The 21,740-nt window shown below is 47.9% G+C and overlaps 1 protein-coding gene across 1 annotated transcript in view; it reads left to right on the top strand.

Annotated features, from left to right (window-relative positions):
- The first annotated feature begins 8,330 nt into the window (after positions 1-8,330).
- LOC142296902 (kyphoscoliosis peptidase-like) overlaps positions 8,331-21,740 on the top strand; it is a 40,803-nt gene continuing 27,393 nt past the window's right edge. Inside the window, exon 1 of the mRNA XM_075341009.1 lies at positions 8,331-8,570. Within this exon, the coding sequence (XP_075197124.1) occupies positions 8,456-8,570 (115 nt within the window). The 5' untranslated portion in view covers positions 8,331-8,455. The remainder of the gene's footprint in view (positions 8,571-21,740) is intronic.

The following is a 21,740-nucleotide window of genomic DNA, read 5'->3' as shown; positions in this document are numbered from 1 at the left end:
ACCAGCTACGTGGAGTCCCTGAAGGTATGCACTGATACAACACCTGCGGGGCTTCACATCTGGCGTCACGAACAGGATAAGGACTAGACCTGTTCAGACAGGTGACCATGTGCCTGGGCGGTCCGCTTGAAAAATTGGAAGCGCCGCCATATTGCCACCATGAAAAGCGCGCTGAAAAACAACAGCAGCCCGCGCTGGAAGAAGTTACCGCCCACGAAGAGGTGTGGCTACCCAGAGATCCCCTGCAGAGTTCTGACCTTGCCAGCTATGAGAGTGGAAGCGTCGAGAGACGGCGGGAAGGAAAGGAAGCCACAAGCCTGCTGCTGGGAGAGGAGCTGCTGAAAGAGGCAGAGCAGAAACTGGACAGCTTGTTACAGGAGGCAGCGAAGAGTCCACTGCTGGGAGACCGTGCAGAAGACGGCGCAGAAGAAATGGCGTCTGACCGCAGGAACCCAGAACCAGGCTCCGCTGCCTGGTGGTACCGAGAGCTGGCCCAGTTTTGCAACCGGCTAGAGACCCGGGTCGTGGAGCAGATTCGGGAGGAACGGATGGAACTGCAGGAGATGACCGCGGCGGTTCGGGCCTATGAAGGGAGAGCTGCGCGCCGGGTGTCAGGCGGGACGGCGACGACGCAGACCCCAGTGCTACCAACAACGGGTGAGTCGAATGATGCCCCGGCCCGCGCAAGTGCCCCGACCCCTGCTGCCACGTCCGCGGTCCCTGAAGAGGCGTCCGGTGCGGCGACGCTGAAGCAGGCCGCAGCCACGCCAGGTGCGGCCCTCCAAGCCCCAGCGGCTGCAGCGATGCCCTGCTCGGCCCACCAAGACCCAGTCCCTGCAGCGATGCCCTGCCCGGCCCGCCAGGACCAGGCCGCCGCCATCCCGGGCGCGGCCCGCCAAGATCAGGCCGCCGCCATACAGGGCGCGGCCCGCCAAGCCCAGACTGCTGCAGCGACGTCCAGCCCAGCCTGCACAGAGCCTCCTGCCACAGCGACACTGATCCAGGCCGCCGCCATCCCGGGCGCGGCCCGCCAAGACCAGGCCGCCGCCATACAGGGCGCGGCCCGCCAAGACCAGGCCGCCGCCATACAGGGCGCGGCCCGCCAAGACCAGGCCGCCGCCATACAGGGCGCGGCCCGCCAAGACCAGGCCGCCGCCATACAGGGCGCGGCCCGCCAAGACCAGGCCGCCGCCATGCCAGGCGCGGCCCGCCAAGAAAAGGCTACCTCAGCATTTACCCCGGCCTGTAAGGCCAGAGCAGACACCGCTCCCCGGTCCACAGAGGTTCCTGATAGGCAGCCCACGGTGGGTGAAGACCCTGCATATTGGCAGATGAGGGCTGACCTGGAGGCCAAATTTCCACGATGGTTGGTGAGCCAGTACATACCCCCTCCGCATACCCCAAAGAGTCTCCTGCTAACTCCTGCAGCAGCTACACCAAGGAGTCCCTCACCTGGGCCGGCCGAAGAGCAGCCATCCCCGGCACTGCCACAGCTGGAGTGCCAGGAAGAACTAAGGGGGAGAGGAGGCCAGGAAGCAGAAGGGTTGACTCCGACTCCAGTGCCACCAGCAGCAGATGTGTATTCAGAGCCGGAAATGCTGCCATACTCCCGCTGGGACGAGGAGGACCTGACCCCCTCTGCAGAAGAAGAGCTGCCTAAGAGCTTCACCTGGGAGCCCACAGGCATGGATCCAGCCCGCAAGACACGGCGCAGAAGAACACAGTTTGCTCCAGCACCACAGTCTCCTGAACAGAGAGCAGTCACCGCCAGAGACCTAAAGGAGAAGCGTTTGTTGAGAGAGTCCAAAGCCCAGGCTAGAGGACCCCTGTGTTATGGCGTAGTGGAAGACTTTAATCTGAAAAGCGGCTATGGATTCATTGTAGCACCAGGAATAAAAGAAGGGATATTTGTAAACCGCAGAGATGTGAACGCTCATCTGCCAAGAGGACACCCTTGCAGAAATCTGAAAATGGGAGATTCGGTACAGTTTACCATGCACCAAGGTGAAAGGGGATTGTACGCACTTGATGTAGCCTTACGTACCAGCAAACCCTACAGCCATCCCATGCCACAAGAAAGACAAGAAAGACAAGAAAGACAAGAAAGACAAGACAGAGATAAAGAAACAGATACAGAAAAGGAATCAGATGCAGACCAAGAAAGGAAAGGCACAGAACCTACAGATGAGGCAACCACAGATGAAGAAAGAGACAAAGAGCAAGAAAGTCACAGGTGCCAGTGCCCGACGTGCCCTCGCCCTAGTGAAAAAGAGGAGTAAAGTAAAGTACAGAAAAGAAGAGAAGTTAAAGTTTTGAAAAGTTTTGTTTGCAACGTTAAAGAAATGCGCCCACAAAAACTATTGTGAGAAATAAACTTAAGGCTATGAACTTGCTATAGCCACAAACTCTCGCAGTGTAAATAGTTACACCAGTGGCACCACCACCAGGGCCAGCCTGTTTAGGGGCTTGGCTCGTCTGCAACCAGGGGGGCCCGTCCGTAGAAAAGGGCCTTGGCTCACCTGCGACCAGAGAGCACGCCTGTTTATGGGGCCTTGGCTCACCACCACAAAGAGGGTACCTGGTCAGCACCAACTGTGGAGGCCGCCTCTGCATCCTGCCAGAAGAGGCTGAAGGCGCGGATCCACCAGGCCAGGTATACCCTGAAACCACCAGCCCATGAAAGCCGCCTCTACATCCTGCCAGAAGTGGCTGAAGTCGCGGCCAACAGGAGAGGAAGATTGGAGGAAAGGTCTGGGGAAGTAGATGGCCCAGACCTGGTTACCAAAAGGACCGGTGACCTGCCTCCTGAGAGGGTTTTGGGTGGGTTAACGGACTTGTGGGTGGAGGGTGGTGATGTCTGATACCTGGTGCTTTTAAATGTTTTACATGTTTTAATGTTTTATGCATTTTAAAATGTTGTCTTGCAGCCCGAGGACGTGCTGGTGATAACTAAGGGGGAATGTGGCGCCCCTGACCTGGTCAGGCACCACTGAGTACTGCACCCATGCTGGGGACAGTACAATACAGGTAATCCAGAAGGCTGACAGGGGTGTGGAACACAGGCGCATAGTGATCAGGTCTCACACATGTACCCATGAGAGGACCCCTGGGGATCCCAGGAGGGGGCAAAGCCTATACCTCCACTGGAATAGTGGTAGGGGGTTAAAAGCCTCCATCTCCTCTCAAGGGGTGTGGTGGAGAGTCTGGTTGCTAGGTGGCGTAGGCAAGAACAGGAGAGGAGGAGCAGTGAGTCAGTTAGAGCAGAACTCCAGAGGGCTCAGTGAGGAGCAGACCTGTGGGGCTGATGCTGTCTAACAGCGCCCGCGCAGTGGCTACAGACGGGGGAGAACGGTCAACTAGGAGTGCTGCCTGAAAGCCAGCTTCAGCTAGAGAGTGCACGGAGTGGGAAGTAAGGAGACTTCTAGAGAGCACCAGGCCCAACCGGGCGGCAGATCCCGAAGCGAGGATAGATTCACCTTTCCCTGCTAAACCTGCCGGTGTGGGGCTCTTACAGCCCACACCACAACAACCAAAAGCCGCAGCCACGTAACCGCAAGTAGGGCCCATAGGTCACAGGAGGCAAGAGGCTGGAGTGGCCTGGCCCGGGGAACAAGCACACGGCAAAACAAGAAGGGGAGAGAGGCTTGGAGCATCTTCCCTGGGTGACCCCCATAGGGACTCAAAGTCGGGGTCACCCCAAACCACCAAGGGCTAAGGAAGGCGAGTTTGTAGTCACCCTCATACAGTCAGCCGGAAGGATACCTGGTTCCCACCTGGTTCATCCCAGCTACGCCCGGGTTACTCACCCTGCCACCTGAAGTGAGTAAAAACCCTGAAAGACACTCTGCCTGTGTGTGGTCATTCTGCGACTTGTGGTACTACAGCTTTACAAAGGGCCCTGGGGCTTGCCTCACTCTCAGGAGGCTACTACACCCGACTGCACCCACCATCAGCCCCAGGTGCCTCCTAATCTGCAGTGGCGGTCCCCTCTGACCGCAAATCTGAGAGTGGCGTCACGATCAAAACTGAAGATTCCCTACCTGTGACCAGCACCAGCTACGTGGAGTCCCTGAAGGTATGCACTGATACAACACCTGCGGGGCTTCACATATACAGGGACGGTTAGGCTGAGATTAGCAATATGTACCCAGAACTGCTCGTGGCTCTTGGGGCATATTGCACCTGACAGATTCCCTTTAACTCAATCTTTAAGCCTTTATCTTGACTGAGAACTTTACCAACATTCACTAGAGATAAGCAAATCAATGTCAAGTTAATTAAAAAAAATGCCTTGAATTTTACAAATTTGTTGAAATTGACCAGAATGCTATTTTTTTTACACTTAGTTTTGATCAAAGCCAGAAAAATGGAGGTTGGTCCTGTCCCCCAACGAGCAGTCCTCTGATCAGCTCTTCTGGCTTCTAACTTGTTTTATCTATATTCTGGCTTGGTCATCAGTCCCTACATGACCGCATGCTGTGTGACCCAAGTCAATGAGGAGCATCGTGGATGATGTGGGGCCAAGTGAACGGGGTACCCAACTAAAAGAAAGATAGAAGAAAGAACATATAGGGGAAGGCCAAGCTGAGATGAGTCTAAAATGTATTAATTTAACCCTTTCATAGCCAATTTAATCTGCTTTGAATTTCCACCCTGTTGAGCAAATCAAATCACATTTCAGTAGATTCGCTCAACTCTCACATTTCCACTGATGAGCAAAAGAGTAACAATGTTTTGAACTTTTGACTTTTAGGCTTTATTTCAGGATCCATATCTCACCATCCATTACAGCCTTCAGTGTGAGACTACCATCGTTTTATAGATAAATAGAAAAGCTGTGGAAAATAAAGCGCAATTGGGTCTTACCCTAATATGTACAGGGGAGGGGGGAGCAATATTACTCACTAAATGTAGTTGTGACAGTCACAACCACTATAATCGCAAGTAGAAATGGACCAAGGCAGCAGCAACCCAAACGGCAGATAACAGAGAGAGGTAGACGACGGGTTTTCAATGCCGCGCTAATGATCACCAGTCAGAGGATCAGATTCATGTATCTTTATTGTTGCATAGGTCTACGCGTTTCAGGAGCTCTGCTCCCTTCCTCAGGACCGTCAGAAATAAGACGGTATTTGATGTTGTCTTATTTCTGATGGTCCTGAGGAAGGGAGCAGAGCAGAATCTGATCCTCTGACTGGTGATCATTGGCGCGGCATTGAAAACCCGTTTTCTACCTCTCTCTGTTATCGTTTTATACATAAGCTTTCTGGATATCTTATGCATAAATTTCACTTGCAAATACTTAGTTATGCAGATTCTTGTCATGTCACTGCATTATTATTGTTTTGATCTTAAATTTGGAGTATTTTGTTAGCTATTTGTTAACCCACCTTTTGGCTCTCAACGCTATCTGAATCCTTCTGCGGATGCTCTTGATCATATTCAAGCATGTCTTGACCAAAATCTGATCCAAGGTCTCTCCTACACGTTCCCAATGTTGTTGCATACTGGTCAACTCACTTGGGTATGTATAGAGCTTTTTATTCAACTCTACCCACAAGTCAAAAATTATGTACAAGGCGAGTCTCAATAAAAAAACATACCTTTATTGATACAGATTAAAGTCCATAGTAGCAATTATGCTCATCTCAGCATGTTTCTGGCGCCATGCGCCCTTAGTCAGTGAGTAATACAATCCTGCGTCATGGGACATCTTTAAAAACACTAGTCAACCAATCATAGGGCAGCAATACACAGACATAAAATAGTTAACATTAATAATACAATTGCAAAATACCAGTGGTAACTGTGCAACATTACTCTAATAAGTAAATAGCGTGTCATTGCTATAATTCATTCCACATGGATATTTGCTATTCATTTGTATAATCCAAAAAGCTTCTCTTACTCTGACTTTTTTCATCCAATCACCTTCATGCAAGGGTTTATTTAATCGTTCTACCCCATAAAATCCAAAATTTTCCAAATTACCTCCATGGTGTTCCACAAAAATGTTTTACCGCACCTGGTAAATTTTGGATTTTACGATACTGATGTTGATACTGTAATATTGAGACTGTATGATGTGGGATGCCACTGTATTCAGGTCTTTGGATATCCTGGTCCGCCAGCTGAACAGGAATAGTCATAGGGCCACATGTGGCCCGCAATGCGCCTATGTCTACACTAGTATAATCCATGTGATTTTTGCAAATGTTAGACAGGACCTTGTAATTTGGGTCAGTTGTGTCCTTGGAATGGGCTTAGAAGAGTTCAAGGACTAGGCGAGTGTTTCTCAACTCCAGTCCTCAAGACCCACCAACAGATCATGTTTTCAGGTTTTCATTAATGTTGCACAGGTGATGGAATTATTATTTGACTAATATTGAGGAAAACCTGAAAACATGATCTGTTGATGGGTCTTGAGGACTGGAGTTGAGAAACACTTGACTAGTTGGATGTGCCTAAGGCTAGCGCCACACATCCGTGCCTCCGGTACGTGTTTGGCATTTTTTACACGTACCGGCGGCACGGAGACATGTTCAGCAATGCTACCCTATGGTAGCAGGCACACACACGTAAAACCACACGGAACGTGTGTCCGTGTGCGTTTGTACGTGTGTGCGATTTTCAAAGCGCTGACATGTCAGTGTTTTCTCCGGCAGCACGGGTGTCACACGGCCCGCACCCGTACCACACGGGTGTAGTGTGGATGCGGTCCCGTGTGACACGCGCCGGAGAAAACACACATGTCAGTGAAAAAAAAAAAAACATTAACTCACCTTCTCCAGCCCTCCTGTCTCTGCCGCTGCTGCCTCTTGCTGCCGACCGCCGCTCATTATTCTCATTGAATATTCACTTCACTGCCTGGCAGCAGCAGCAGCGGGGAGACGGGAGGGCTGGAGACCGAGGATCAGCACCACGGACAGCAGCGCGGACATCAGGAAGGACCAGGTGAGTATAATAATTACCGATTCTACGTGTGCTATCGCGGATAGCACACGTAGAACACACGTGGCCCGCACGTACCAGAGACACGTACTTACCTGCACGCAACACGCAGGGAAAATACGTGTCTCTCGGCACGTGCGTGAATTTCACGTGAGTGTGGCAGAAGCCTAAGAGAGATAGTTCCTCGGGACGGGCCTTGGGAAGTTGAGGAGCTATAAGCTTTCCAAGGCATTGAGTGAACCATGGGTAGAAGAACAAGAAGGAAGCAGAGGCATAAGCCCGGCAGCTGGAAAACTAGGTCCCAAGTAGCGGGATAGGCCAGATGGAGTACCTTTGGAATCAGCGGCAGCAGAACAGGATAAGTGTGGCCATGTGTGTCGTGAAGGTAGAAGAATTAACAAAACATTTACAGTTATTTTGCCCCGAGTTCTCCAATGTCTTGTGTCTATCTACAACATCCAAGATGGTGACCAATTGCGGGGTGATGGACGCCTACCTGAAGAGTACATTAAATGTTTCACACCCCGCCCGAAGTGGTCTACAAGTATTGGTTGTCTCTGGTGAAGGGGTGCGGAGCCCTCACAGCCCGTCGTCCGCACCTTCCTTCATAGGTGACTACAAAGTGCTTGTTAAAAGGCTCTGGAGCAGCTGGGGATTCTATAGGTGACAAATGCTTATTTCTTTATTTTATAATATTCACTAATCTTGTCCATTTTTTTTAATTACTGTCTTCATGCTGTTTACAATTTTTTTTTTGCACAGAATTGCTGTTTTTGTTTTATCCACTGTCTAAAAATGAACTAAAAAAGTTGTACAAGCCCAAAATAATACAAAAATAAGCCTTCAGTCAGCGCAGTTGACAAAAAACAAGAATGCAATAGGTCTTTGGATGCAGGAACACAAAAACAAATTATTACTTTAGGAAAATATTTTATGGTGCGAAAAGTACTAAATAAAAAAACGACATGAATTTGTTATCACCATAATTGTATCAATCCAAAAAATAATGTCGTAATTTATACCGTAGAATAAATGCTGTAAAAAATAACCCAAAAAAGGACATAAACATTCCGTTATGCAACTACATCAATAGAAAAGTAGGTCCGTCATTAGAAACAGAAGATGAAACTCAAAGAAGTTGGAAATAAAGTTTTAATTTGGCAGCTGTCCCAAGGGCTCTTCAACAAGCTGCGGCCGAGCCAGAGAAGGCTGGCACATAATGCAGAACAGGTGGGCAAACTGCTGCTAAACCATGTCCCAGGGAAAACGAGAGGAAACCCCATCCGCAGGGGGTCTCAGCTATCAGAGTAACTGAGCACAGTCCTCAGGGTCCTTTTTCTCCAGGGTGCTAATGGAAAGCTGGACACTGCCGCCAGAATTTGTTAGCATGGGCTCTGCAGGGAGGGGGAAGGAGAGAGGATTGCAAAGTAAAAGCTGGAGTTTGTTGCTGGCTGATCTGCAGTAGCTGCGAACTCATCTGTCCATACAGTGTCTGCGCTCAGCTATGGAGATAAGGCAGGACTACAACTCATTACGCATAAATCTGCTGCTAATAGTCCAAGCACAGGACAAGCAGACTGAAGAGAACCCAGAGCAGGAGTCTGCGCAGAAAACCCAAGGTACACACATGTATATATGCAGCTAACAATATCTCCACTTGTGGGGTGCATGCAAAAGGCAGACATACTAACCATACATGGGGATAGCGGCACAACTCACACCGGTGCACAAGAAGCCATCTTTGATGTGGGAAAATAAGGGCAACTACATCAGGGAAGTGCCTACCTCTACAATTTTACAATTACTATTTTAAACAATATTGTGAAAAAGACTAGGAAAAAAGAATACTGCTTCTACTTTATATGGGATATATATATATATATATGTACCGTATATCATATATGTATATTTTTTATATATATATATATATATATATATATATATATATTATATATATATATATATGTGTGTGTGTGTGTATATATATATATATATATATATATATATATATATATATATATATATATATATATATATATATATAGATATATACATATCTATATATATATATATATATATATATATATATACATACACACATACAGACACACATGCACACACACTACTGTACTAATTTATGCAGAGTAGAGTAGTGTGTGCGTATATATATCTCCCACACAGAGTAGTATATATATATCTATATGTGTGTGTGTGTATATATATATATACAAGTAAAATATATCTTTGTACCGTGTTAGCTAGTAGAGATAAAAAAAAAAATAAACAATTTTAAACAATTTTTTTTATATATATATATATATATATATATATATATATATATATATATATAAAACTCTATGCGGGATATATATATATATATATATACACACTAATCTGTGTGGGATATACACATATATATATATATATATATATATATTATTATTATTATTATTATTATTATTATTTTATTATTTATTATTATAGCGCCATTTATTCCATGGCGCTTTACAAGTGAAAGAGGGTATACGTACAACAATCATTAACAGTACAAAACAGACTGGTATAGGAGGAGAGAGGACCCTGCCCGCGAGGGCTCACAGTCTACAGGGAATGGGTGATGGTACAATAGGTGAGGACAGAGCTGGTTGCGCAGTGGTCTACTGGGCTGAGGGCTATATATAAAGAAATATACATATATACACAATATATATATCACACATGGAGTGGTAGTATTCTTTTCTCCTGGTCTGGTTCACATTATTTTCCTTTGCAAACGCACATGCACATTATATATACATATACAATATATATATATATATATATATATATATATATATATATATATATATATATATATATATATATATATATATATATATATATATATTTATATTTATTTTTAATATTGATATATATATATATTGTGCACGTGTGTTTTGGGGGCAGAAAAACTTTCCTTGCATATAATTCCATATACTTTTATATCACTATTCAAAATATAAATTCTAGAAAATAAAAGTCAGAATTTTTTTTTTTTTTTTTTTTAAAAGGGCAGCTCAAATCATTGCGTTTCAGAAGCCGCCATTGCGATCGCTGTAGACCCCATGTTAAACTGCAATTACATTATGGCACATCTCTCTCTCCGGATGGCCTGACTGCATACTCTTTGTAGCCGTTGCAATTAGCATTTGCCGCACTTCTTTAACACTTTTTTTTACACCAGCACCTGCTGAGGTACAATAGTAGTAATATCTATGTTATAGATAATGTCTAGCAGGGACATGTAACATAAAAGAGGCTTGTGGCATGATGACTTGTATGTATTTTTCCCATTAAGCTGCTGTCAAATAGATGGACGTGCTGCTTATTGAAGGGCTATTCTCATCTTCATAGATGTAGTGTAGGATAGTACTTGTAAAAACAAGCAGTTTTGCAATTTGCTGGTTGTTACATTTTTCAGTTCTTGAGTTATTAACACTTTTCATTTCTTTTGTGTACAACTTGTTGCCTAGGAAACCGACCACAGCTGCTGTCTAGCTTGTAAGCAGTGCGCTGAAGCTAGCCAGAATTAGAAGATATCAGCGCGCTGCAACAATACTGGACAGTTTCAAAACATTGCCTACACACGCAATAGAAAAGAGCGTGTAAGCACCCAGCAGCGGTGGTCGGTGTCCAGGGCAACGAGCTATAAACAAAAGAAAAGTGTTCCTATCTCAAATTTTAATATGTAATAAATTGCAGGATTGCTTGTGTATACAAGCACTATGTGACAATATTCATCTAAGAAGATGGGAATAATCCTTTAAGATAGCAGTCATAGTGCATGAAAGGGAAGGTTAGATGAGATACTCAGATTTCCGTGTTGCAGATCTTTTTTAAATCGCTGAGACTCTCATCTATGTCTCAAAATGTGGCCAATTTTCATCTGTTCCTTTGATATTTGATTTCTCTTAAAGGGGTGGTCCACTACACAGCATAGTGACCACACATCGCTGTAAGCCTCATAGTGAAGGCTTTTTTCAAATACCTTGTGTAGTACATTCTGCCTGTGAGCGGCGCTATCGCTGTCCGCTCATCCCCATCATGTATCCCCGGGCTCTGTGACCTCTGATGTCTAGTGATGTCACGTCAACTTCCAGTTGACCCAACATCACCGAGGCGGGACCCAGTCTACATGAGTGACTTGGCTGTGGGCGGAGTTTCACTGCTCATTAGAGCCCAGCATCTTGTGCGCTTTCTCCTTCGCTGCAGAGCGCTGCAAGCAGGAGTGATGCTGGCCTGTGATGCTGGCCTGTTGCAAGCGGTGAAATACCGCCAAGAGCCCAGTCACTCAGAGTCTCCTCGGTGATGTCAGGTCACCTGGAAGTTGACGTGACATCACCGGATCTCTGAGGTCACAGAGCCCGGGGGTCACGTGATGGGGATGAGCAGACCACGATAGCGCCACTCACAGGCAGAATTGGCTGAACAAGATATTTGAAAAAAGCCTTCTCTGAGGCTTACAGTGATGTTCGGCCACTATGCTGAGTAGTGAACCACCCCTTTTAAGGACCTTACTTTTGTTCAGATAGATCTTGTAAATCTTGGACTGTCGGGATCAGATATTAGCACATAGTCTGGCTGTGTCCTCTTGAATGGTCCTCGTGGTGGCTCTTCTACCCAGGGGAAAATTCAATAAAATTGTCTACATTTTTGTTGTAAAAACAAATAATTACATATGGATCCAGAGGGGTCAAAATTGCAAAAGGCTGTTAACATTTCCTTTTGCTTCTTTTATCTTCAGGGGACTGGTATATAATATGGAGGAGTGCAATGCTGAGAAAATCTCTCATTGCACTCTGACCAAAGTTATTCAATGAAGCAGAGCAGATCTGGGATTTTGTTCTCATGCCAAATCAGCATAAGAAAAAACAATGGCAACATTCTGCGATTGGCTGTGAATCTCGGATCAAGCGTATCCATACAAGTCTATAGGGTACTTTACACGCTGCGACATCGCTAACGATATATCGTCGGGGTCACGTCATTAGTGACGCACATCCGGCACCGCTAGCGACATCGCAGCGTGTGACACCAAGGAGCGACGATCAACGATCGCAAAAACGTCCAAAATCGGTGATCGTTGAAAAGTCGCTCCTTTCCTTAATATCGTTGCCGCTGCAGGTAAGATGTTGTTCGTTGTTCCTGCAGCGTCACATATCGCTATGTGTGACGCCGCAGGAACGACGAACATCTCCTACCTCCGTCCAACGGCAATGCGGAAGGAAGGAGGTGGGCGGGATGTTACGTCCCACTCATCTCCGCCCCTCCGCTTCTATTGGACGGCTGCCGTGTGACGTCGCTGTGATGCCGCACGAACCGCCCCCCTTTGAAAGGAGGCACATCGCCGGCCAGAGCGACGTCGCAGGGAAGGTATGTCCATGTGACGCTGCCATAGCGATAATGTTCGCTACAGCAGCGATCACCACATATCGCACCAACGACGGGGGCGGGTGCTATCGCTCGCGACATCGCTAGCAATCGCTAGCGATGTCGCAGCGTGTAAAGCACCCTTATGGGTGCGTGTGTGAAACATCGGACTGCACTCGGATGTCATCAGTACAGTCCAATATACGCGGAGACAGACAATTGATGAAATGGAGAAATTACTCTCCTTCTCCTGACCTGATCTGATGCTCTCATGCAATAGAATCGGATCACAGTGAATGACACTCGGTCACGCTCGCAGCAGAGTTTGAGCCGAGCGTCATTAGCGTATTGCATCCAATGTTATATGCTGATTCGACCCCAGCCTTAAAATAAGTCAATACATCGGGAAGTATTTAGTATTAAAAGTGCATCAGATTCTGGCTCAAAAGAAGCCAAAAAACTGTCGCTTATACGAAAGTTTTATTGCTTGATGCACTACTTCAGATTACTAGATATGCTTTAAAATTGAGTTCACATCTCAAGTAATAATCCGTTAGATTGGACCCTGCAGAGATCCGTTGGCAAAAAAGTTCTGCAAACACAATTTTCTTGTCCGTTCTGAAAAAATGGATTTTTGCAGTACCTATTTTTTTTTAACATGGGAGTCTATGGAAAATGGATCCGTTAACAGATAGTCATCATTTTTTCTTGCATTTGTAACGGGTACGTTTTTTTCTTAGAAATGGAAGATAAATAGCAATCTGTTAACAGATCCATTCTCCGTGGACTCCCATTGTTAAAAAAAAAAAAACGGATCTGTTCTAACGGATGACTAATGGGATATGTGAATTCAGCACCAATAAGTGTAGCAAATGGCTAAGTGGATTCATAAAATGTTCTATATCTATTACTGGAGAATTTAGAAGTGATATAATGCAAACTACCGAAGTAGAGAAATGTGTCTGCCCTGCACCAAGATGCACCAAATTTAACACCGCGTGCGTGCCTGTTGTACGTTTGGCACATCTGCAGTGTAACTCAGCTCATTTTATGCTATCTCCATTTCAGACAGTATTAATAACTCTGCTTCATAGTGTCAACCTGCACATAGCTCTGCATAGGAGACGCAGGACAAACTATATTTTTATCTAGACTACTTACAGCCTCTATTTTTGTTTTAGATATGCAAAGAAAAATAGTTGGAAATTTATATACAGTGCCTTGCGAAAGTATTTGGCCCCTTTGAATTTTTCAACCTTTTCCCACATTTCAGGATTCAAACATAAAGATAAAAAATGTTAATGTTATGGTGAAGAATCAACAACAAGTGGGACACAATTGTGAAGTTGAACGAAATTTATTGCTTATTTTAAACTTTTATAAAAAATAATAAACTGAAAATTGGGGCGTGCAATATTATTTATCCCCTTTAAGTTAATACTTTGTAGCGCCACCTTTTGCTGCGATTACAGCTGCAAGTCGCTTGGGGTATGTCTCTATCAGTTTTGCACATCGAGAGAATTAAATTCTTGCCCATTCTTCCTTTGCAAACAGCTGGAGCTGAGTGAGGTTGGATGGAGAGCGTTTGTGAACAGCAGTTTTCAGCTCTTTCCACAGATTCTTGATTGGATTCAGGTCTGGACTTTGACTTGGCCATTCTAACACCTGGATACATTTATTTGTGAACCATTCCATTGTAGATTTTGCTTTATGTTTGGGATCATTGTCTTGTTGGAAAACAAATCTCCATCCCAGTCTCAGGCCTTTTGCAGACTCCAACAGGTTTTCTTCAAGAATGGTCCTGTATTTGGCTCCATCCATCTTCCCATCAATTTTAACCATCTTCTCTGTCCCTGCTGAAGAAAAGCAGGCCCAAACCATGATGCTGCCACCACCATGTTTGACAGTGAGGATAGTGTGTTCAGGGTGATGAGCTGTGTTAATTTTACGCCAAACATATCATTTGGCATTGTGCCCAAAAGTTGGATTTTGGTTTCATCTGACCAGAGCACCTTCTTTCACGTGTTTGGTGTGTCTCCCAGGTGGCTTGTGGCAAACTTTAAACAACACTTTTTATGGATATCTTTGAGAAATGGCTTTCTTCCATAAAGGCAGTGTATAGGGTACTTTACACGCTGCGATATTGGTACTGATATCGCTAGCGACCGTACCCACCCCCGTCAGTTGTGCGTCACGGGCAAATCGCTGCCCGTGGCGCACAACATCGCTACACCCGTCACAGGGACTTACCTTCCCTGCGACGTCACTCTGGCCGGCGAACCGCCTCCTTTCTAAAGGGGCGGTTTGTGTGGCGTCACAGCGACGTCACACGGCAGCCGTCCAATAGCAGAGGAGGGGCGGAGATGAGTGGCCGGAACATGCCGCCCACCTCCTTCCTTCATCTTTGCTGGTGGACGCAGGTAAGGAGATGTTCGTCGTTCCTGCGGTGTCACACACAGCGATGTGTGCTGCCGCAGGAACAACGAACAACATCATACCTGCAGCAGCAACGATACCGTATTAAGGAAATGAACGTGTCAACTTCTCCTTGTTTGAGATGAAATTTTTGACGGACGGCTTGGTCTTGGTAGATTTGCAGTGGTATGATACTCCTTCCATGATCGCTTGCACAGTGCTTCTTGGGATGTTTAAAGTTGTGGAAATCTTTTTGTAACCAAATCCAGCTTTAAACTTCTCCACAACAGTATCACGGGCCTGCCTGTTGTGTTCCTTGGTCTTCATGATGCTATCTGCGCTTTAAACAGAACACTGAGACTATCACAGAGCAGGTGCATTTATATGGAGACTTGATTACACACAGGTGGCTTATATTTATCATAATCAGTCATTTAGGACAACATTGGATCATTCAGAGATCCTCAATGAACTTCTGGAGTGAGTTTACTTTTCAATTTCGACGCATAATGCTACCTGAAACAGACATTGCTGTAAACCTTCCCTTTCTTCTAGCCGTATCATTGATGGCATCATGAATTCAGAAATGTACTGCTCTATATTGAAAGATAAATGCTGCCATCACTCCATGCCCATGGTAGACATGAATTTTTCCAACATGACAATGATTCAAAAATTACATCTGTTGCATTTCTTTAGAAGAACAGTGTCTTGATCTGAACCCAAATGAAACACCTATTGGGAGAGACAAGTTGTCATCATTGTCCATCCAGCATCCATGCTCTAGAAGAGGACGTTCTTGAAGAATGGGAAACGATAGATGTAATATGTTGCCAACTTGTCGCCTTGGTAGATATTCACTTTTCCAACATGACAATCATCCAAAACACACATCTAAAGCCACTGTTGCATTTCTGAAGAAGAACAGGGTGAAAATAATTCAGTGGCCAAGTATGTCTCCTGATCTGAACCCAATTAAACATCTATGGCGAATTCTGAAGAGACAAGTTGTCATCACTCCCCATCCAGCATCCAGGCTTTAAAAGAGGTTGTTCTTAAAGAATGGAAAAACATAGACGATGCAATATGTCACCAAGTTGTTAATTCCCTTAAAAGTTATGGAGGTCATACAAAATAATAGTTGTAGTAATTTTTGATGTGGGGTGTACTCATTTTTGCATCAACTAATTTCAGTAAAACTAAAAATTCTGTAATTACATTAACTTTACTTTCATGTTATGGGTTTAAAATTTTTTTCTTGAAGCCAGCTGAGCACTTCTGTATATGAGAAAGTCGGAGGAGATGAACATCTCTCTACAGTGTATGGGGGGGGGCTTTACGCCAATGTACAGGATGTCAGTCTTGATGAAACATGCCTAAACTGTATTAGAAAATTAAAGAACTATATATACAGTGTTTATGTGTGTGTGTTTGTGTATGTGTGTGTGTGTGTATATATATATACAGATACATACATACATACATACACTGTGTGCAGAATTAATATACAGTGTGTGTATATACACAGTGTGCAGAATTATTAGGCAAGTTGTATTTTAGAGGATTTTTTTTTATTATTATTGATCAACAACTATGTTCTCAATCAACCCAAAAGTCTCATAAATGTCATATGTTAATATTTTTGGAAGTTGGACTGGGGATTTTTAGATTTGGCTATCTTAGGAGGATATCTGTTTGTGCAGGTAACTATTAGGCTATGTGCCCATGGGGAGAGTGTTCTGCGGTTATGTCGCGGGCGGGGAGGGGATGCTGCGCTCACCCACTGCTCGGGTCCGGCTGCTGATGCTGCTCGCTCGGTCAGTGGCTCGAGCGGTGGGCCGGATCCCGGGGACTCGAGCGGCGCTCCTCGCCTGTGAGTGAAAGGGGGTGGTTTGGTTTAGGGATATTGTCCGTGACGCCACCCACGGTTGTGGTGAGGTTGTGACACCACCGCTGCTCTGGACGGGGATCCCGGGAGCGATGACAGGGAGCAGCTTGGATGTTGTTTCTCCCCTCCGTGGGTAGGGGGGGTTGGTCGTCCCGGGGCCCGGTGAGGGTTAGGGATGGCAGGCAGGTTACGGGGCCTGGTGAGGTGCAGGGTCGCGGGGGCAGCGCGGTGCCACACGGCACGGTGGTACTCACTCAGCCAATGATGAATGCAAAGTCTCCGGTAAAACAAACGGCTGGATGGACGGGTCCCACAGACGGCTGCGGTAGTTCTCCCGGTAGGTTGGCGGTGACTGCCTTTCCCTGCACCTGTGTTGTGTTCACAGTTCCAATGGCTTCCCACCGGTAACCCGCTCCCCAGCTTGGATGGATGCTGAGGGAGCCCCTTTTGCCCAAAATCTAGAGGATGTTTGCTAAAAACTCGCTCATACTCATGTACCACCCGGTATACCCCTTCCTTGTGATGTGTGGGGGTATCATCAGTGTAAAAAAAGCAACAATAAGAGGATAATGTCCTCCAAAAATCAAGTATTACTCACAGCAAGTTGGGCTGCAGTGTGTACATCGCCCTGGCCAAAAACTGATGCTCTAGCAGGATACAGCTAAACCCCCACTAAGTGAAGGCATCACAGGTGCAGGAGAAGCACATCACACACACACCTTCATGGAATGGAGGGGAGGTGACTGCTAGATGATAAAACTGCACACAAGTGGCTTGCATAGAGCGCTGTTCACATGCAGATGACACAGTCACAAACCCGCAGCCTATTAGGTAACGCCCTTCTATTAGATCAGGCGGGCTGCCAAGCCGTACTCCACTGTATATCATGCACGGACAGACACTCTACAATGCAAGGCCCAACAGAAAGGGGCCTGGCTGTATCCTGTACAAACAAAAAAATATGAGGTTTTTGTTGGTATTTATGGCCATAAAACGTAAGCCTACACCCTCGTCAAGGGACCTCATGTCTGTAGGTCCCTACACTAAATATAAAAAAAGCAACAATAAGAGGATAATGTCCTCCAAAAATCAAGTATTACTCACAGCAAGTTGGGCTGCAGTGTGTACATCGCCCTGGCCAAAAACTGATGCTCTAGCAGGATACAGCTAAACCCCCACTAAGTGAAGGCATCACAGGTGCAGGAGAAGCACATCACACACACACCTTCATGGAATGGAGGGGAGGTGACTGCTAGATGATAAAACTGCACACAAGTGGCTTGCATAGAGCGCTGTTCACATGCAGATGACACAGTCACAAACCCGCAGCCTATTAGGTAACGCCCTTCTATTAGATCAGGCGGGCTGCCAAGCCGTACTCCACTGTATATCATGCACGGACAGACACTCTACAATGCAAGGCCCAACAGAAAGGGGCCTGGCTGTATCCTGTACAAACAAAAAAATATGAGGTTTTTGTTGGTATTTATGGCCATAAAACGTAAGCCTACACCCTCGTCAAGGGACCTCATGTCTGTAGGTCCCTACACTAAATATAAAAAAAGCAACAATAAGAGGATAATGTCCTCCAAAAATCAAGTATTACTCACAGCAAGTTGGGCTGCAGTGTGTACATCGCCCTGGCCAAAAACTGATGCTCTAGCAGGATACAGCTAAACCCCCACTAAGTGAAGGCATCACAGGTGCAGGAGAAGCACATCACACACACACCTTCATGGAATGGAGGGGAGGTGACTGCTAGATGATAAAACTGCACACAAGTGGCTTGCATAGAGCGCTGTTCACAGCAATGCAAGGCCCAACAGAAAGACAATGTACAGTGTCTGTCCGTGCATGATATACAGTGGAGTACGGCTTGGCAGCCCGCCTGATCTAATAGAAGGGCGTTACCTAATAGGCTGCGGGTTTGTGACTGTGTCATCTGCATGTGAACAGCGCTCTATGCAAGCCACTTGTGTGCAGTTTTATCATCTAGCAGTCACCTCCCCTCCATTCCATGAAGGTGTGTGTGTGATGTGCTTCTCCTGCACCTGTGATGCCTTCACTTAGTGGGGGTTTAGCTGTATCCTGCTAGAGCATCAGTTTTTGGCCAGGGTATCATCAGTGCCGACGTGTAACTCCCGACACCACTCATCTAACTTCCCCAGGGATGGGTGAGAACTGGCAGTAGGCGGTGAGATCGGGGGAACGGCCTCATGGATGGTGTGTGGATCTAGAGTGAGTAACTTGGCAAGGGTAGCGTACCGGGGAAGCCTAACCTCTTCCTCCCCACAGTTCAACACCCTTACAGGCACTCTCCCTTTCTTGACGTCTACCACCCCTCGGGCGGCCATTACTGTGGGCCAGTGTTCGGAGGGCATGGGCTCTATCATGGCGGGGTAGTCTCACCCTTGGGGCCCTACCCCAGCCCTACACCAAATCATCATCTCACTCCTGGGAGGCACAATCAAAGGGGCCGCATCTATCACTCTCACTCCTCCAATCTCTCCTCCTGTCGAGTTCACATGCTGGTGATACATCAGGGCCCGGATCTCACGCTGCACAGCTCTCTGTCGGCTCCCCGCCGCTGTGGCAGCCAGCTGCTGCAGTAGGATCAGCACGTCACTCATACAGTGCTCCATCACATTAGTCCCTAGCACTACCTTCGGGTTATGATCACTGGGTTCATTCATTATCCCAATCAAACCCTGGTGTTGCAGTTCAGCTCGTCCCACAGTCATGGCCACTTGTTTGTACCCTACTTGGGTCAGTGGGAGTCCATCAGCAGCAATCAGTGTCATACTGCTATCTGGGGGGGCTAGTTCGTCCTTTCCCCAATACCGCTGATACAGTGTGTATGGTATTGTGGTTACCTGAGATCCAGTGTCCAGGAAAGCCATCAGCGGGATGCCGTCCACTGCCAGGGGGATGATGGGCCGGGCTCCGATGTACCGGTCCCGCCAGTCGGGGGGGCCACTGGGTTCTACTCTTGAGGATTGGCCCGTGGCCCCAGGGGTTGCTCCTTTAACGGACACCGTTGGGAGTAGTGGCCGGGCTTGCTGCACCTGTAACAAATCGGAGGTCCATACCGTGAGTCATTGGCCCTTCTCCGCTGCATCCAGGGGACGTCCTCGGGACTGTCGGCGAGCTGCATCTTCCCCGGGCGCTGGGACCTGGTTGGAGGCTGAAGTGCGGCGAGAATCTTGGCGAGGTCCCCATCCATGCGGCGGACTTGGGCAGCCAGTTCCTCCATCATTCCGCTTGGGGCGGCAGGTACCGGGGGCGTTGGGAGGGCAGGGGCCACCACGATGGGAGCCGTCTCAGCTAGCCATGGGGCGTCCTCAGGGACTTCCGATACTGGGGGCTGCAGAGCTTTAATGGCCCGTTCCTTTAACACGGCAAAGTCCACATCAGGGTGTTCTAGGGCCCACAGCCGGAGTTGTTTGCGGTCCTCCGAGGACCTCATCCCCTGTACAAACTGCTGCACTAACATTTTGTTGCTGTCCGCCTCATTGATTGTGTCTACCCGCTTCAGTGTGCGGAGGGCGGTTTGCAGACGCAAGGCGTTGTCCCGAATGCTATCCGCGGGCCGTTGCCGGCATTGATAAAACTGCATCCGCAGCTCGGCTTCGGTACGGGTCTCGAAGGCAGTCTGTAGCTTCTCAAAGATGATGGCTGCAGAGGACCGGTCCCCCTCGGCCCAGGTCTCCGCCTCCTGCTCAGCCGCGTCGGTTAGCTGCCCCAGCACTACCGCTGCACTTGCTTATCAGTTAGGGGGTACAGTTCTAGTAGCGGGCTAAGCTTCTTCCGGAAGACCTGCAACGCGTCAGGTTTCCCATCGTACTGCAGCAGCCAGGTAGCTCCGGGCACATAGGGCAAGGAGAACGGCATCACCTGAGCAAGAGCTGGGGCCACGGCGCCTCTCGCCGGTGCAGCCGGGACCTGGGCGGGCCCATTCCCATCCACGGGTGCCACTGCGGCTGCGACCGCCGCTCCTCCAGCGGCTCCATCGGGCGCAGACATTTTGTTTCTGTCCCCCTTAGTCTTTTTCCAGCTCCTCCTTTATCGGGGCGGGGCTTCGGCTTTCGCGCCTCCACTGCTCGGGAAGACGCTCGAGCGGGGATTTTTCACGCCCAAAATGGCGGCTTCTCAAAATTTTCGGCCGGACACCTCCGGCGGTCACAAGGCGCACCTCTACCAGACGGCAGAGCGATAAGATCCTGTTCGTGACGCCAAGTTGTCGCAGGCGGGGAGGGGACGCTGCGCTCACCACGCTCGGGTCCGGCGCTGCTGCTGCTTCGCTTGCTGCTCGGTGGCTCGAGCGGTGGGCCGAATCCGGGGACTCGAGCGGCGCTCCTCGCCCGTGAGTGAAAAGGGGAATGGTGTTGGGGATTTATTGTCCGTGACGCCACCCACGGTTGTGGTGAGGTTGTGACACCACCGCTGCTCTGGACGGGGATCCCGGGAGCGATGTCAGGGAGCAGCTTGGATGTTGTTTTTCCCCTCCGTGGGTAGGGGGGTTGGTTGTCCCGGGGCCCGGTGAGGGAGGAATGGCAGGCGGGTTACGGGGCCTGGTGAGGTGCAGGGTCGCGGGGCAGCGCGGTGCCGCACGGCACAGTGGTACTCACTCAGCCAATGACGAATGCAAAGTCTCCAGTAAAAAAATGGCTGCATGGACGGGTCCCACAGACGGCTGCGGTTGTTCTTCTCCCGGTAGGTTGGTGGTGACTGCCTTTCCCTGCACCTGTGTTATGTTCTCGGTTCTGGTGGCTTCCCACCAGTAACCCGCTCCCCAGCTTGGATGGATGCTGAGGGAGCCTCTTTTGCCCGCAGGCTCTGGCCCTGGGAACTGTAGCCTTGGCGGTGACTGTATTTCCCCTCACGGTTTGAGCAGTTGCCTTCAATCGGGTCTTGACTGCTGGGAAACCCCGGAGGTTCCCTTGACTAATGGATTTGACCGGTTTTACGGCGACTCCTAGCCTGGTCGGGGTCCGTAGGCCTTGCCGAATGGTGCTGGCTTCTCTTCGTTCCCCGATCCGCCCGTCCCCGGTCCTTACGGTTCACATCAATCAGCCTC

The sequence above is a fragment of the Anomaloglossus baeobatrachus genome, chromosome 3, assembly GCF_048569485.1.
Source record: "Anomaloglossus baeobatrachus isolate aAnoBae1 chromosome 3, aAnoBae1.hap1, whole genome shotgun sequence".
In the NCBI taxonomy this organism is placed as follows: domain Eukaryota; kingdom Metazoa; phylum Chordata; class Amphibia; order Anura; family Aromobatidae; genus Anomaloglossus; species Anomaloglossus baeobatrachus.
The sequence above is the reverse complement of the archived record's forward strand: the minus strand, read 5'-3'. Positions and strand labels throughout refer to the sequence as shown.